The 14,626-nt window shown below is 42.4% G+C and overlaps 2 protein-coding genes across 5 annotated transcripts; both read right to left on the bottom strand.

The window, feature by feature from the left end:
- Positions 1–1,617: 1,617 nt before the first annotated feature.
- On the bottom strand, positions 1,618–5,976 carry LOC108094943 (dehydrogenase/reductase SDR family member on chromosome X). Of its 3 annotated transcripts, XR_001771583.1 has the most exons (6): positions 5,478–5,709; positions 3,706–3,916; positions 3,515–3,622; positions 2,504–2,885; positions 1,984–2,446; positions 1,618–1,923 (listed from the first exon to the last, which is right to left on the bottom strand). XR_001771583.1 is itself a non-coding variant. In XM_017195805.2 (5 exons), exons 2-5 carry the CDS (start codon positions 3,884–3,886, stop codon positions 2,050–2,052), a joined length of 1,068 nt encoding a protein of 355 aa, XP_017051294.1. In that variant the 5' UTR covers positions 3,887–3,916; positions 5,790–5,976; the 3' UTR covers positions 1,923–2,049. The 3 variants fall into 3 exon arrangements, 2 of the variants coding, with proteins under 2 accessions (XP_017051294.1, XP_017051293.1); XM_017195805.2 differs by lacking the exon at positions 5,478–5,709 and adding an exon at positions 5,790–5,976 and having other exon boundaries at positions 1,923–2,446; XM_017195804.1 differs by having other exon boundaries at positions 1,923–2,446.
- Positions 5,977–6,350: 374 nt separating this feature from the next.
- On the bottom strand, positions 6,351–11,198 carry LOC108094741. Of its 2 annotated transcripts, XM_043208246.1 has the most exons (5): positions 10,336–11,198; positions 8,575–8,811; positions 7,571–8,539; positions 7,140–7,510; positions 6,351–7,073 (listed from the first exon to the last, which is right to left on the bottom strand). In XM_043208246.1, the coding sequence occupies exons 1-5, from the start codon at positions 10,337–10,339 to the stop codon at positions 6,900–6,902; spliced, it is 1,755 nt and encodes a 584-aa protein (XP_043064181.1). In that variant the 5' UTR covers positions 10,340–11,198; the 3' UTR covers positions 6,351–6,899. The 2 variants fall into 2 exon arrangements, with proteins under 2 accessions (XP_043064181.1, XP_017050978.2); XM_017195489.2 differs by having other exon boundaries at positions 7,571–8,811; positions 10,336–11,197.
- Positions 11,199–14,626: the final 3,428 nt, after the last annotated feature.

Below are 14,626 nucleotides of genomic sequence, written 5' to 3'. Positions count from 1 at the left end.
AGAAAAACATTAAGGAATGCTGTTAACTTAACTTCCCAATAGCCATTCTTCAGTAGTTTTTCTTTAAGCAATCTTATTGTCTTATTTAGTTCGCAATATGTTTATGATGATAGTAAACCTAATAATTTTTACAACTCTTGTAAAGTCATTTTAAATCTTTAAAAACCATGAAAAATTATTCAATATGTTTTGCAAAAACGCATTAAAATGTTACTGTCAATTAGCAAACTATTGGTTATCCGTTAAAAAATTAGCAAACGATTTCTAAAGAATTCAGATTTATTTTTATATTTTTAAAACATTTCGAACCTATTAAAATAAATTATTAAACATACTAAACTTTTCTTATTTTCGTAAATTTTGTTGTGATTATAACTTGTCTTTTTTGGAATAGATAGTTGGCAATTTTTAATTATAAATATTACACATTATTAGTGTAATATTAAAGGCAGTTCAGAGGAAAACAATGTAATTGGTTGCAGATTAATTCGCTGTGTGCAGCAGCTGCCGGCGAATCGTTTGAGCTTGTCAGGTGAGGCACGTTGAGTGTTTTAATTACCGCCGGTGCACTCTGCGATCGGTTGCATCCGCATAAACCGGCAATGCAGCCGGGTTTATTTGATTTACGCGTGGTCATTAGCCATTGCCAAGTGGCTAAGAAGTCTCGGTCGCTCACTCAGTCTGTCGCTAAATGTCAAAAGGTTAATTGGATTGTGGCAGCCGTAGCCGGAGATGCCACTGAAATTGAAAATGAAGCCGGACCCAGCCAAGAATCTTGTTGAAAGGGGAATGCCACAATGGCTGGTGCTCTTGGCTTCTACTCACGGGCCAGAAATGGTCAATGGGTGCTCGAGTAAGTGGAATAAAGTCAATCAGAGTTGCAAGTGAATTGGTATAAATAAATAACTCATTAAAAGTGGATTTATAAATTAATAAAAATGATGTGTTGACTAAGTAAAGTTTACCCATCAAAGAACCAATTCAGTAATCCATTTTTGCAATCCAGATTTAATTAGCTTTTCTTGATGACCTTCCCCTTCATATAAACTCTTTAATTCGGTTGCTATACCAAAATGAGTTAAGGATATTTTGTATCCCTCTGTTAACTTAATCCTTATCCCTGTTTTGCTCCCTTTCCAACGATCTATAAGCTATCCAAAATCCAATTAAGCTGCTAATGCCCGCCAAACATGCAACATATAAAAAGAGCCGCCGGAGATGAGTTCATTTGGGAACCCACTCCGCATCAGAGACAGCCTGGGAATCTGGGCCTTCGTCGAATGTCGTCGTCCACCGAGGTTTTGATTGATGACAGCGCCCACCGCATCGGCAGCTTCACACATTGAGTTATCGCCGGGTCTATCTCTTCATAAACCGATGGACTCTTTTTTGGATATGCATTAAATATGAGATTGTTTTTTTTTGTATCCAGCATGTCGTTCGTTTTGAACGCTCAGCTCGCTTAAGTGACAGCCGAGTTGTTTTTGTTTTGTGTTTCTTGGCTGTTTTTTTTCTTTGAAGTGATACACCTACCTGCCCACCTGAGTGCCCGCCTCCCTCTCCCTTAACCACCGAATCCCGCCCGCAACTGGAGTCGATTAAAATTCCTCCGAAATGTTGAATGTTAATCGCTCATTGTTTGAGGAGGCGCACAAAATTAAATTGTTTGCTTTTTCGTAAATTTGACATATAGCAGATGTGGCTGTGTTGCTGTTGTTGTCGCCTTTCAAGCTGCCGCCGCCAAAAGTTGAGTGCAGTTCGAAAATGTTTGTTGCCACAGTGTGCTGCTCTTTTAATTGCATTCGCTGTCCCCCTGATGGCAATCAACCGAAGACAAGTTAATTAAAACCTGGCACAGCACTCCGGCCAGATTAGCATCAGTAGTTCCTAGGATCCGGATAGTGCAGAACACCAGCTGCAGATCTATATAAAAGTGTGTTTTATACAAAGCCATACAAGAAATCGATTTACAAAAAAACTGACGGAATCTAGAAAAGTACGTTGCACCAGTAGAGGAGTATTGTAAAAGACTGAGGGAGTATGTGGGTTTTAGAGCTCGCCGTTTCCGTACTGCTTGATCTTCAGCAGGTCGCAGGAGAACTGGAAGAGCTGCTCGCACTTGGCCGGCTTCTTGGCGTCCGGATGGAAGGGGCCCTTGCCGCCGTTGCTCAGGTAAGTGCCGCCCTGACCCTCGATGGATGGATCGATGGCCGCGAAGACCACTGTGCGGGATCCCCGTTCTGGCGTCTTGAAGAAGAGCTTCTTGAAGATGGGCACCGATGTGGTGGCCGAGTGCTCGAACAGGTCCGTGTCCACAATGCCCGGATGCACCACATTCACTTGTACGTGTGCGTTTTCCGCATCGAGCAGGGTTTGCAGATGGCGAGTGAACAAGATCTGGGCCAGCTTCGACTGGCTGTAGGCAGTTCCTGGGTAGTAGTATTTCCTAAGGAAAAATAAACCTACTAAGTGAAGAACCTCAGGGTATTTAAATCAAACTCACGTTCCGTTGATATCCTTGTAGTTAATGCGTCCAATGAGATTCACACAAGAACTTACGTTAACGATCCTGGCATTCTTTCCCTCCTTGCCAGCTGCCTTCAATTGAGGCAAAAGCAAGTGGCTGAGCAGAAAGTGGCCCAGGAAGTTGATGGCAAAGTGCGACTCGTAGCCATCGGCGGTGAGCTTGAAGGGCGCAAACATAATTCCGGCATTGTTCAGCAGCAAGTCCACCTTTGAGTAGCGCTCCTTGATCAGCTGGGCAAAGGCCTTCACCGACTTTATGTCTCCAACGTCCAGTTGCTCACAGATGAGCTTGCCCTTACTCGCTTTTAAATCCACAATAGATGCAACGGCGGCTTCGGCGCTTCGGGGATCACGAACACCTAGAGTGAGTAGAGTAGTTAATGTCAATGTTAACCATTATACATGACTTTTTACATGGAAACTACGCATATGTTTTACCGACCTCTAGTGACAGTCGACAGTAGCTGTATTCTACATATGTAGAGTATACATTTTCTGAACGTAGATTTTAACATTTAAATGTTAAACTGTTAACTGTTAATTGAATTTGTAACTGAACTTTGATATAACTTTAGCTATCCACTGTTTGATTTTTTAAATCGTTTACTTATTTAAAAATAAATTAAATTAACAATAGACATCTGAAATCGTTTAAGTTAATCAGTAATTAGTTAAAAAAATAATTAAAAAACTGACAAAAATAGACTACTTTTCTCTGTAAAGTCAACGAACTCTTATCGCATGAATACCCAAAAATCGATGTGCGCGACTTGGTTAGATAATGAAGGCAGGCGTATAGATCATGATTTCTCGATCGGACTGACAACGGTGGGAGTCACGCTGCAGATATGTATATCTGCATTTCGAAATGCTTTCTGCTTTCCAATCACGTGCAGTGCAGCACGTCAAATGTTTGTGGAATTAGTAAACAGATCGCCGACTTAGGGCGAGGGCTAAAACAAGTTCCCCGGCGAAATGGTCAACTCACCCATGACGACAGTCATGTCGCAGGCCAGCAGCTTCTCCACGATCCTCAGTCCGATGCCGCGGTTGCCTCCGGTGATGACAGCAATGCGGTCCGGTTGCTTATAAAGTGCTTAATGGATAATGGCGACAATTAACGGCCGTGGGATAAGCATCAGCTGGTGATTTACTAGCTACTAGCTGCTATCTACTTACCCACACGATCCCGCGCCGCATATTGAGCATCGTGAACCAACCCCACGATGCCGATGTACTGGTACCGAAACTCCGTCTTCCATTCGAACCAGGACTTGGGGAACTCCTTGGTGGTCTTCGAGAAGAGGAACGCGCACAGCAACAGTCCCACGAAAAATATCCACAACAAGGTGCCCAGCATGATTACGGTTTATACAGTCTGTTCGGAACTCTGCAAGGGAATACAAATCTTGATAAGAAATCAAATTGTTTAGCAGGGCAAGGTTCACTAACTGATAAGAAAACCGATCACGGTTCGTCACAGCCATTAGCCGGCAACACTATCAATATTGGCGAGACAACTCGCGTGGAGTGCACTTTGCGAAACTCTTCAACTGAGTCAGCAAGATTTCGCGATCCGAATTTCAGCGGGAATATGCTGGGCGTATTCGTTGGATTGTTAATTATTAATTTCTATAGTATGTATTCCAGTTTACCTCAACAATTAAGAGCAGTTATTAACAGTCTAATTACACGTTCAAATGATATCCAGTGGAACGATTTTAATCTAATTGATGGATAAACATTAGTTTGAAAGTCAGTGGACTAAATAAATGGCATTTAATTTTAATTAAAGTTTTTTTTAAGTAAATGGTTTGGATCAGACTAACTATTCAATCTAAGAAATTAGATGTGCGATACTTTTTGAGTACATTTTTATGAGTGAGTATATTTAATATTCTACTTAACCCCATTGGCCCTGCAACGACTTAAGTTGTTGTCTTTTCGCATGCGGCTTTTTATGTTTGCTCAGCAATTTCGAACGTTCGTTAGCCGGGCTAATAAAGCGAGCGTGATTGTTTAGCCACGGATTTATGCATATTTGCACTTTGACTCCGAGCGGTGCACTCGAATCTTCATTTTCAGCCGGGAGGAGGAACAATTAAATTGGATATATGCTACCTGGAAAGAGATACTCCGTCGCCTTTATTAAGAGACAGAGAGAACGAACTAAGGTGTGCTCGTAAAATGCAAATTAAAAACCCAAACAGCGGCGGAATGAAAGTTGAAGAACCGAAACCGAGCTTAGAGCCAAAGCCAATGAACGGGGCCAAAATAGTGAATTTGGGGCCAAAGCTGGAAATGACTGAGGCGCTAAGCAGCAACAACGAGGGTCGGTTTCTTCTGCTTCTTGAAAGGTGAGAAGGGGAAATATCGGGGCGGGCGACCTTAACATAGTACACAAAAAGAAATCGGCTCGATATTCACTTTTTAAGAGTTTACAGGGTTATGTAACTGTATGAATGATAATATGCATTTACGGTTTTCCTGCTAAAACTTCTCTCCCATGTAATTTCTTATTTGTTGTTTCAAAACCGTTGCAATTTTGATTTTTTTATTTGAAACAATTTCTGGTCTGAACTTTGTACTCCTGCTAATAAACATATTTTAGAGCTATAAGTTTCCTTTTCCACTAAATGCAAAACGTTATGTTTTTTATGAAGTAATTTTCTTGTAAAGCCATAATTTTGTTGTGCTTTATGATAACAATCTTTTTGGTGATTGAAGAGCAATCAAGATAATCACCGAAAGTGTTTAGTTTTTTCTGTGTGTACGTATTACTCTATGATCGTGCTGTCAAGAGTTTCGACTTCCGTCAACAAAGCGCAAAAGCTTAGCAGTTTTATTGTTGTTGTTGCTGTTGGCCGTTGTCAATTTGGCTGCATATGGTTAACTTTCTTTTTCTATTGTTGTTGCTGGCGGTGCCCTTGCAAACGGTTTCTTATTTTTACCTTTAATTAAGTCGCCACAGTGGGAAATGCACTTGTGCCACTTTTTCTATGTTAATATTGACACCCTTTTTCAATTAAAGGCTTTGCGGAGCTTCTTCGTACTTGGGCTTCTGTCACGTTTTCGAAAAAACAGTCGGAAGAGTTCGAAACCGGTTTATCCAGCGGGCCCTTGTTGCCACAACCGATCGGCGAGAAATTCAAAAGCGAACTAAACGTTAGTTTTAATTGCGCGCCTTTCTGCCAAGAACTTGTTTCACGGTTGTTGTTGTTTTGTTTCACTTGTTGCTGTTTGGTTAAACAGGTGAATATTACCTTTTTACCGGCTGATCACGCGAAAAAACAGCTGATGGTGGCAGCAATTTGATTGAGCAGGGTTTTGAGAAAGTGGGAGGACAGTTTTTGCATTAGTGTGCACTCACGAAAACGCTGATTTAAAGTAATTTAATTAAAAAACTGCAGACGACCGAAAAACAAACTTGAACGAGGGATGCATTAATGTTTTCTCTTTGGCTTCAATATCGATTGTTGGTTGCAACTATCGATGTTTCTTGGCAGTATGCCCAAAGTAGGCCAATGAGATTTATTCAAGGTATCTAATAAAGGTGCTTGAGTTTATTTAACGACATCGTTTACGTTTAGCTAATAGTTTAAGTTAATTTGGTTGTTTTTCCCCCTCAGTGTGACTCCGGTTGATTAAAGTTGTAAAATGTTAAGCATGTATGTTAAGCCACTGTTATGAAATTTATCGATACTGTTAACATACAAAAATCGAAATTTAAATTTAAATTAACAAACTTGTTATCCTTTTGTCTTATTGTATAGTTTTTTGTATTGTTTTTATGTGCTCCTCCCCTAAATAAAAAGACATTTTACTTCTGCTAGCTGATTTATTTATTGAACCGAAATCGTAAAGTGCATTTAAGTGTTAAAACGGAAATATGTTGATATAACAATTACAATTTTTGTTTTGCCTCGATACCAGTTATTAACTAATTTTGCCTTTATATAGTTGCGCATACGTATATACTTAGATCGAAATAAACAGAAGCTAAGTAAAAATCGAAATCTATGCTTTGCGCCTTTTAGTTTTGATTAAATTGCGTTTTGCTTTCGGTTAAATAATTCAATTGGGATTACCATATATAGAGTGTGTGCGTGTGTTTCGTGTTTATAGGTGAATACATATTTTGAAATATATACTAGACTAAATTGAAATATATCCTTGAATCGTGTGTGCTGGTGTAAGAGGTGCCTAGGTGCTACTAAAAAAGAATATTACTGTGGAAAGGACAAAGTATTCAAAGGGTCGGAACTCTAAGTTGCAGCTGCGTTGTCAGTGTCTTTTATCGCCAGTTTCTCCATCTTCTTCTTCGTTTCCGTTTCCGTTTCCGTAGCAGCGACATCCTTAGGCTCCTTTAACTGTCAATTCTCTACGGACATGTTGCCGATGTCGTCGTTTATGGCCAAAACCTGGCTAATAAAGCTCTGGTCAAGGACCACCTCGGCTAGGGATTTGCAGAGATCTGTGAGTTCCTGCAGGGGCATCTTCAACTGAGGCGCCAAGCGGCTAAGATGTTGCACTAAGTAATCTGGGAGCTAAAAAGAGAATAAAATGGTTAATTAAACTCTTTTCATTCGGGGAACTTAAGGTGAAATCCTTACCTTTCCCTTGCCAACCTTAAACGCGGTGAACATCAGCTTGGTCCGCACCCGCTGCTCATTGGGTCCGTCGTAGAAGATGGTCAAGTAGGCCTCCTGGCCATTGGCCACCAGTGGGAAGTAGATGCCCGAGGTCACCTGACCCTTGGCATCTCGCGACAGCAGCGATCGGAAGTTGTACACCAGATTACGCCGCACGGTAACATCGATGGCGGTGATGTACTCCTGGGCCACGTAGATCAAGGAGGTCTTGTAGCTGGTGTCCTCGCCACGGATCTCGCGCTCCTTCCACTCCACGAACTTGTCGTTCTGCTGGCTGTAAGCGTAGCAGTAGTCGCGCTGCAGATGGGGTTCCTTGGATTGGGTGAACCAGCCTGGAAAGGATCAAAACTGTAAGTAATCATTTAAAAATGGATTAAGATGTAAAACCTTACCCGTATGTGGATAGCTCTGATCCTGCATAACGGTCACGGCTCGGCTGACATGGTAGCCCGGATCCAGGATCATCACACCACGACGCTCGCCAATGGCAATCCGCATGGCGACCATCACGTGCTCCTTCTCCACACCCGCATCCACCGAATTCAGGCCGCACTCCTCGTCCAGGTGAACGTAGTCCTGGCAGTCCATCACCTGCTCCTCGCAGGACACCACATACAGGTAGTTGGCCAGCACAGGGAAGAGCTGCACCATCCTGGCCATGATCTCGAAGGCCAGGGAGACGCACATGTGGTGCCGCCTGTTGATGGGCACATCGTAGAACTGGAAGAAGCTCCTCAAGTCCGAGCGACGGGTGCGCTTGAAGCTGCGATAGAAGTCCACGAACAGGTTGACCGTGTTGTAGTGCGTCTCCTCCAGCATCCGCTGCAGCGTGGTCTCCACAACCCCGTTCAGCTCCTCGTACTGCCAGACATTGTCGAAGAGGAGGGTGCCCTTGCCGGACTCCGGACCCGACCAGTCGGGCAGCGGCAACGGATGGCCCAAGGGCCACACTCCGTTCACCTGGCTGAAGGCCTCCAGATCGTAGCCATCGCCCACGATCCAGTCGGCGGATCCGTGGGCGATTCCCTCGCCGATTCGCTGCTGCTTGGCCAGCAGCTGCCGGATGTCGGAGTAGCGCTCCGATCCGTCCACCGATGTCAGATCGGTCGGAGGCACCAGCTCCTCGTCCTCCTCCAAGTCCTCCTCGCTGGAGGTGGAGGGTGTGCGACGGATGGCCCCGGTGCCATGTCCAGTCGGTCGATCAATTGAGGCGGCAACGACGGCTGTTCGCGTCGTAGTCAATCCCAATCCCAGACCGCGCACCGCGTCCGCCAGCTGCTGATCCGCTGGGAGCAACGGATCCTGGGCAGCGGCGGCGGCGGCGATGGCCCCCTCCTCCACTGGAGGCCGGGCCACGCCCCCTCCCGTCGATGGTGGGTGGCAGCGGCGAGTCAACTCGGCCATTCGGCACCCCATCGGCCCACGGTGGGCACATAGCCACTTTCGCAGTCATTGAGCGTGGCGTCTAGTTGAATGTTGGCGAACTGTTGGCTTGAATGCAGCGTTGGTGGTTGGGCAGCTTGGCCAGCCTGGGTGGCTCCGACTCCAGCACTGATCAGACTAATCCGGCCCTGCGCTCGCTTGAACAGGAGGTCCGGCTCGTCTCCAAGTTTCGTCGTTTGTTTAGACTGATCTGTTTTCGAAAAACGATAAAGGATAATCTTATTAGAATGATTTTTGGTCAGTACTCAACCTATTATCCTGACTCTATTTCACTTTTATTCAATTCTCTAAAATTTAGTTTTTAGATGATCTTAAAGTCCTCTAATCCTTCTTAACCTTGCAGATTTATAATGTTAAATAATAATAATTCTGTTTAACCAACGGGAAGCCGTATTTTTCATATTTGAAAAGAAATAAAGCTTTTACAATAATAACACTAATATTTAGCAATAAATAACGAAAAACCCTGAACTGTATTTGATAAGATTATTCGTGAAATGAAAATTACTTCGGTTTATATTTAGAACTTCTATAGTTTCTACTTCTAGCACCTAAATCTGAAGAAATATTTACTAAAATTTTATACTCTCATAAGATTATGAACTGTTTTCTGTTATTTATAATCTTGAGCTCCAGACTATACATTATTAAGGTCAGGCCTCTTGACCTTTCCCCTCGTTGATCCCTTTTGCTGATTAGGAAAAATCCCTTTCGTAATTGACTTCAATCTCGACACAGCAGGTAAGTGGCTGCCCTTCTCAAAGTCAAATGAGCCGATAATTAAGCCCAGGTAAGTCGGACCATCTGTCTGCTAAGACCCCCGTTTTTCTGGCAGTGTGTTGCCAGGAAGAGCAATCATCTGGCAGTACAGTCGTTCGTCTAGCAGCAATAAACAAGTGCCATACGGCAATACAATGTCCACACAATACAATGTACTCGTTATCAATGGGAGGCAGGAAGTGGGCGGGGACCTCCAAATGGGTTTCAAGTGCTGATTGCCAACTTTCGCTAGTTGCAGCCAATAAAACACAACAAGCGCACAGCGGAATAAGCAGCAATAATGTTTGGAATGCCAGTAAGTGTCCACGTGCCACGACGAGTGGGAAAACAAGAGGTCAGGGGGCACAGCATGTGATTTTCTGCGAAATCTCCATCTCGACCAGCGTCACGAGCTTATCTTGCTTTGATTTGGGGCGTATGTTTTCGATTAGACATTCTGCGTTTCACTTGGCATTGCCTTGTTTGCAATGTGACTCAGTGGAACTCGAAGCTCTGGCTCCGCATTCGAATGTGCCACACTCAAGTTATTCACAGGCACGCGCAATTATCGCTAATTGCACGTGAATCACCGGATGTGAGAACGTGGAGTTTACTCTGCCTCTATTTTCCCGGTTCATACAATGTGCACGAAAACATCATTTGTTTATTTTATGGTCTAGGATGTTCTGTTTTTGTTCTCATCGTTTCTGGCCGCTGAGCAATTTCCTTTGTTTTCCTTCTGACGATATCATTTTTCGTTTTTACAGAATGGTTTTTTTTGCATCCGCACTATGCACATATTTTGAGATTTAAATAGCTGACTATTTTTAAGCAGTTGCTAGGGGTTCTGATTTATATTTCTAAGTGCAGTGCAATAAAGTTGTTTAAATTTAGACCAGCGACTAATCATGTTTTTCCCTTACAACTTATATTAACAATTTATTTTACTACTCACCCATACAATGGCCTAAGCCCAATAAACGAAATTGTTGTTTTCCTGGTGAAGTTCTCGGGTTTCGTTCGCTTTCTTCACACAAAACTTTGTATTATATGCGGCTTTTCGCGTTTCCACTTGAAAGTCAAAGATAGTTTCGTTTCGATTTGGCTGGTCGGATGCAACAGTTGGTTTTCAACTGTTTTAAATATTTTTTCGACGCGCGTGCGTGGAAAACCGAACGGAAGGAAAATAAAATAAGGGGAACGCGAACTAAAAGCAAACAACTTGTTGTTTGCGGTGTTTTTTATTTGCCTTGGCTTAGTCTTTGTTTTGGCTGCTTTGGCTTAGACAATTTGTTTGTTTTTTGTATTAAAGGTCGCCTTTGCCTGGTTAATACAGGTCCGAGTTTTTTAACGATATTGGCGAGTTAATCGACATCGAAGAGGATTTTGTTCGACACTGGGCAGAAGTACTAGATGCCTGCGTATATTATGCACTTGCACTTGCTATTTCCGAACGATTTCCCTTGGCTTTTCCGCTTTTCGAGGGCGTGTGAGCTCCGTTTGTGTTGAGAGACGCGTAGCGACTGATGAAAATCGAGTGCGGTACGCCAGCTATATAAACGATCGGCCGATATGGAAGTCGGCACTCTGTCGACGTCGACAGCGACGGCGACGGCGACTGCGACTGCGGCAGCGACTGACACAGTTTCTATGGTTCGGTTTTTGCCTTATTCGCGCGAACTCGAAATATTTCAATTTATGACGCAAAAAAAGCTTGAAAAATTCCACAAAAGATAAGGGGAGCTGAATTCGAAGGCGATTTTTGTTTTGCTCCGTCGGTTCGTAAAGTAAACAAATCGGATGTTATTATTTAGGCGATTATGTTGTTATTGTTGGGATAGGAGCGCTGTAACGAAAAGAAGAAAAGGGGGATTGTTAAATACAAGCTCAGCTTAGGGGTGCAAAAGTAAATAAACTAGAACTCATTTTGATTCGGTCTGGTAGAAATCACGATAAACAGTTAGTCACGCCATTTCTTTATTTACTCATTAGCTTACTTTGATTTTAGTAACTTGGTCTTATCGCACTGAGTCAACGTTTGTTTATGATCTATTTATATGATTTGTGGTCCCCTTAGTATAAAACACATTGGATTTCATAACCGACGAAGTGGAAAATTTGTCCCCGGAGTTGGTTTTCCACTGCCTCCTCCTCCTTCTTGTTTTTATTATTATCCGACTCGATGCACTCCCCAGATTCTGACATGGATACCTTATGAATTTCCCACACACCTGGTGGTTGGTGGGAACGGGACATTAGCACATAATGCAGCCACTCGAAATGCCAACTGGTTGCAGCCAACCAAGGTCAAAATGGGGCAAAGTGGGCGTGAAAAGGGCTAAAAACGCCTGCCAACTACGTATACGTATTATTGTAATAAACAAAACGCTTAGGAGGCCCAGGATTTTATAAGTGTCACAAACTAATTGGCAACCAATGGGCTCTGCTTGGGCTCTTGTTTACGAAAACAAAAAGAATTTATTACAGTGGAACTTCTTTGAACCTTTTCGGTGATCAGAAAATTGTGTGGAATAAATATATTGTGTGCAATGACTAGATAAGGTGTAATGATCAAATAAAAACAATTTAAAATATTTTATTAAATATATTTTTTAAATAAATATTTTCACCATATCCAGCAGCTACTGTACTCCCATTCGTAGGCCTAGGGCGCCTTTGGCAGCACTTCTTGCGATCCCAATTTTCTCGAGGCCCCAGCACACGGAACAATGCCAAAGCAGTGGCGTTTTATTCTCTTGTTGCTGTCGACAGACTCTGCCAACCAGGCCGACTGCCACGCCCCCGCCACCCCCTGCATTATGCACACTGGCCGCCCATTTGTGCCATTTTATATAGCTGCCATATAGTCGAGAGATCTGTGTATCTGCGCCGTAATGAAATTCTTGTTTTGTTTGCCGAGATGTAGACAAACATTTTTGATGGTGCAATTTGAATTAAGTATATTGCACTAGCCCAAGGTCATTTCGCGAGAACAAAACTAGAAAAACAGCAATTAAATACGAGGAGGCAGACAACCCACGGCATAGTCTAATTAATCCGACGACCAGTGCAGTATTTTAGCGATAAGAATCTGTAGTAATGTTTGGGTTGAGAGAACTACATACATAATAAGTTCATGAATGTTGTAAAGATTGAGGAAAAGTACTGACCACCTACTACGCACTATTTACGGGAAGTCAAAGATTACCTCCATTATTTCTGGTTATTTGCTGTACTGAGTTATCAAAAGAATTATCTCGAAATAAAAATGTATGGCTTCTCAATGTCGAGCTTAAATTTGGGGTATTTTTAGTTCTTGTTTATTGTTTGTTTGTTATGCTCGTTTAACCCTAATGTTTTCGTTTATTTGCAGAATTTTCTAGACTACCATGACATTAAACATTCGAAATAGTTTTTAAGGGCTTACAGTGATTTATGAGAAAATAAAATAGTATAATTTTCTTCAGTTTACTTTTCCTGGTATTAAAAGTATTCCGTTTGAGGAACACATGATCTTTATACCTTCAAAAGCATTTAAAATATAACAAATTGACTTGGAGGGCATGCTTCACATAAACAATAATAAATTAAATTCACATTTATTAATTAGCTAATGAATTCGGTGCGCAAAAGAAGCTCAGGGCTTCGTGTTAGACGATTTACGAGGCAGGCCAATACCAATTGGCAGTAAATGGTATTGGATGGGCTTTAGCCAAGCGGAAGGCAAAGTTCGGAGGTCGAGCTGGCTGCCTTATTGGCTTATTCCTCGGCTTTCTCCATTGACGTCACTGGAGAAATTTGAGCAGTGCGCTGCTGATGAAACTAGTTCAATGTCGCTGGCCACCTCTGACGTCATCGATTGGGGGACATTGCTCATCCGCCAGGTCGGCCTAGCCGGCCGGCCTTTTGGAACGGGATTGTTTGGTGGGATCATGGGAATGGAGGAAATGGAAGTGGAGGGTTGACCTCCCAACCACCCGATGACCCGCGGCTTTCCAGGAAATTTCCCTGCGCCACGTGCCGCGTGTCTGGCGTGCGTATTTGTAAACAACAGCCAGCGCCTGTTGTTTGTATTGGTGAGCGAGGCTTTGTCCTTTTTACTATCAAAACAACAGGAAGCCAAGGCGCAGGCGCTGGAAAGCTCTGGAAGTTCCACACGGAACAGAGGCTGGAAGTCAAAAATATGCGGAAACAAGAACAACGCACTTTGGTGCAATACAGTGGAGGAAGTTCTCAAATTGCAATCCTTACAAAATGTTATTTTTCAAATAAAATGTGACGATTGAAAAGATATTGAAAAAGCGTATTTGTAAAAGTTAAATTTAATTTAATAGGACCCACCAATCGCTCTAAACTGTTCCAGGTTATTAGTCAATTTTAACGTAAACAAAAATAAATATTATGTTAAGTTACAGAACTTATACAACAAACCATAAAAGAAAACTTTCGAATATAATTTTATATATCTATAATTTCTTTGCTAATATCTTTCTTTCTTAAAAAAAAAATTCAAATACCTTTAAATATTACTTCTATTTTACTTGAATCCTTTTCTTCGAACGACCACTGTAAATGGGGATGCCCTGCTCTTGCGCACTTTTATTGACAATTTCTTTGTTGTCTGCCGTTGGTGTTGTTTTTCCAACTGAGTTGCCTAGTGACCGTAGGCAGTTTCGATGCTTGGGGCCCAGAGGACTGCAGTGGGGAAAGCGGCCAAGTGAAAGGCCGAATTGCAAAATCGATAAAGGGAGTTGGGAAGCAGGAGCGACTGCAGCTACATAGGCGGTTATTACCTTATTTATTTTGACTCGCAGGACGGCATACACAAAATCAAAGGCCGCCTGCCGAAGGGAAGAAGTTGGGGAAGGTTGCAAGGAGCTCTTACAGCTTTTTACTCCAGTTGTAGGAACCGTTGTAGAAAAATAAAATCAATATTATCATTTTCGTATGCATATTGAGGACAGTCATCGCACTTTTCTAAATCGCGTTTCCGTTTGACTGAAGACGAAAACTAAATAATTGTAACGCGACAAACAATTAGTTTTTATGCCTTTTGCGTTTGAGTGTCATTTAAATATGAGTGCAGAACTCGCGAAGATTGGTTTATCACTGAACTTTGAAGGAGTTTCGGAAACTCTCTGGATTCTTATATATTTAAGTTTTTATTCTAATCTTATATGTTTTTCGAATTATTATTTATTTTTGCGCCGATGTGCTGCACAGTTGAACGTGGAAAAATCGACTGT

This window comes from Drosophila ficusphila, unplaced genomic scaffold (assembly GCF_018152265.1).
Source record: "Drosophila ficusphila isolate 14025-0441.05 unplaced genomic scaffold, ASM1815226v1 contig_414, whole genome shotgun sequence".
NCBI lineage: Eukaryota > Metazoa > Arthropoda > Insecta > Diptera > Drosophilidae > Drosophila > Drosophila ficusphila.
Note: the sequence above shows the minus strand (reverse complement) of the source record. Positions and strands in the feature narration are given on the sequence as shown.

What these genes read in the sequence shown, in the direction of transcription:
- LOC108094943 (XM_017195805.2), bottom strand. Translation starts at nt 3,886, where the DNA reads ATGCTGGGCACCTTGTTGTGGATATTTTTCGTGGGACTGTTGCTGTGC. An exon ending in TGCGGCGCGGGATCGTGTGG is followed by an intron (nt 3,623 to 3,705) that starts GTAAGTAGATAG and finishes TTATCCATTAAG; the next exon opens with CACTTTATAAGCAACCGGAC. An exon ending in CGACATGACTGTCGTCATGG is followed by an intron (nt 2,886 to 3,514) that starts GTGAGTTGACCA and finishes TACTCACTCTAG; the next exon opens with GTGTTCGTGATCCCCGAAGC.
- LOC108094741 (XM_043208246.1), bottom strand. An exon ending in ATGGGGTGCCGAATGGCCGA is followed by an intron (nt 8,540 to 8,574) that starts GTTGACTCGCCG and finishes CATCGACGGGAG; the next exon opens with GGGGCGTGGCCCGGCCTCCA. An exon ending in TTAAGGTTGGCAAGGGAAAG is followed by an intron (nt 7,074 to 7,139) that starts GTAAGGATTTCA and finishes TTCTCTTTTTAG; the next exon opens with CTCCCAGATTACTTAGTGCA.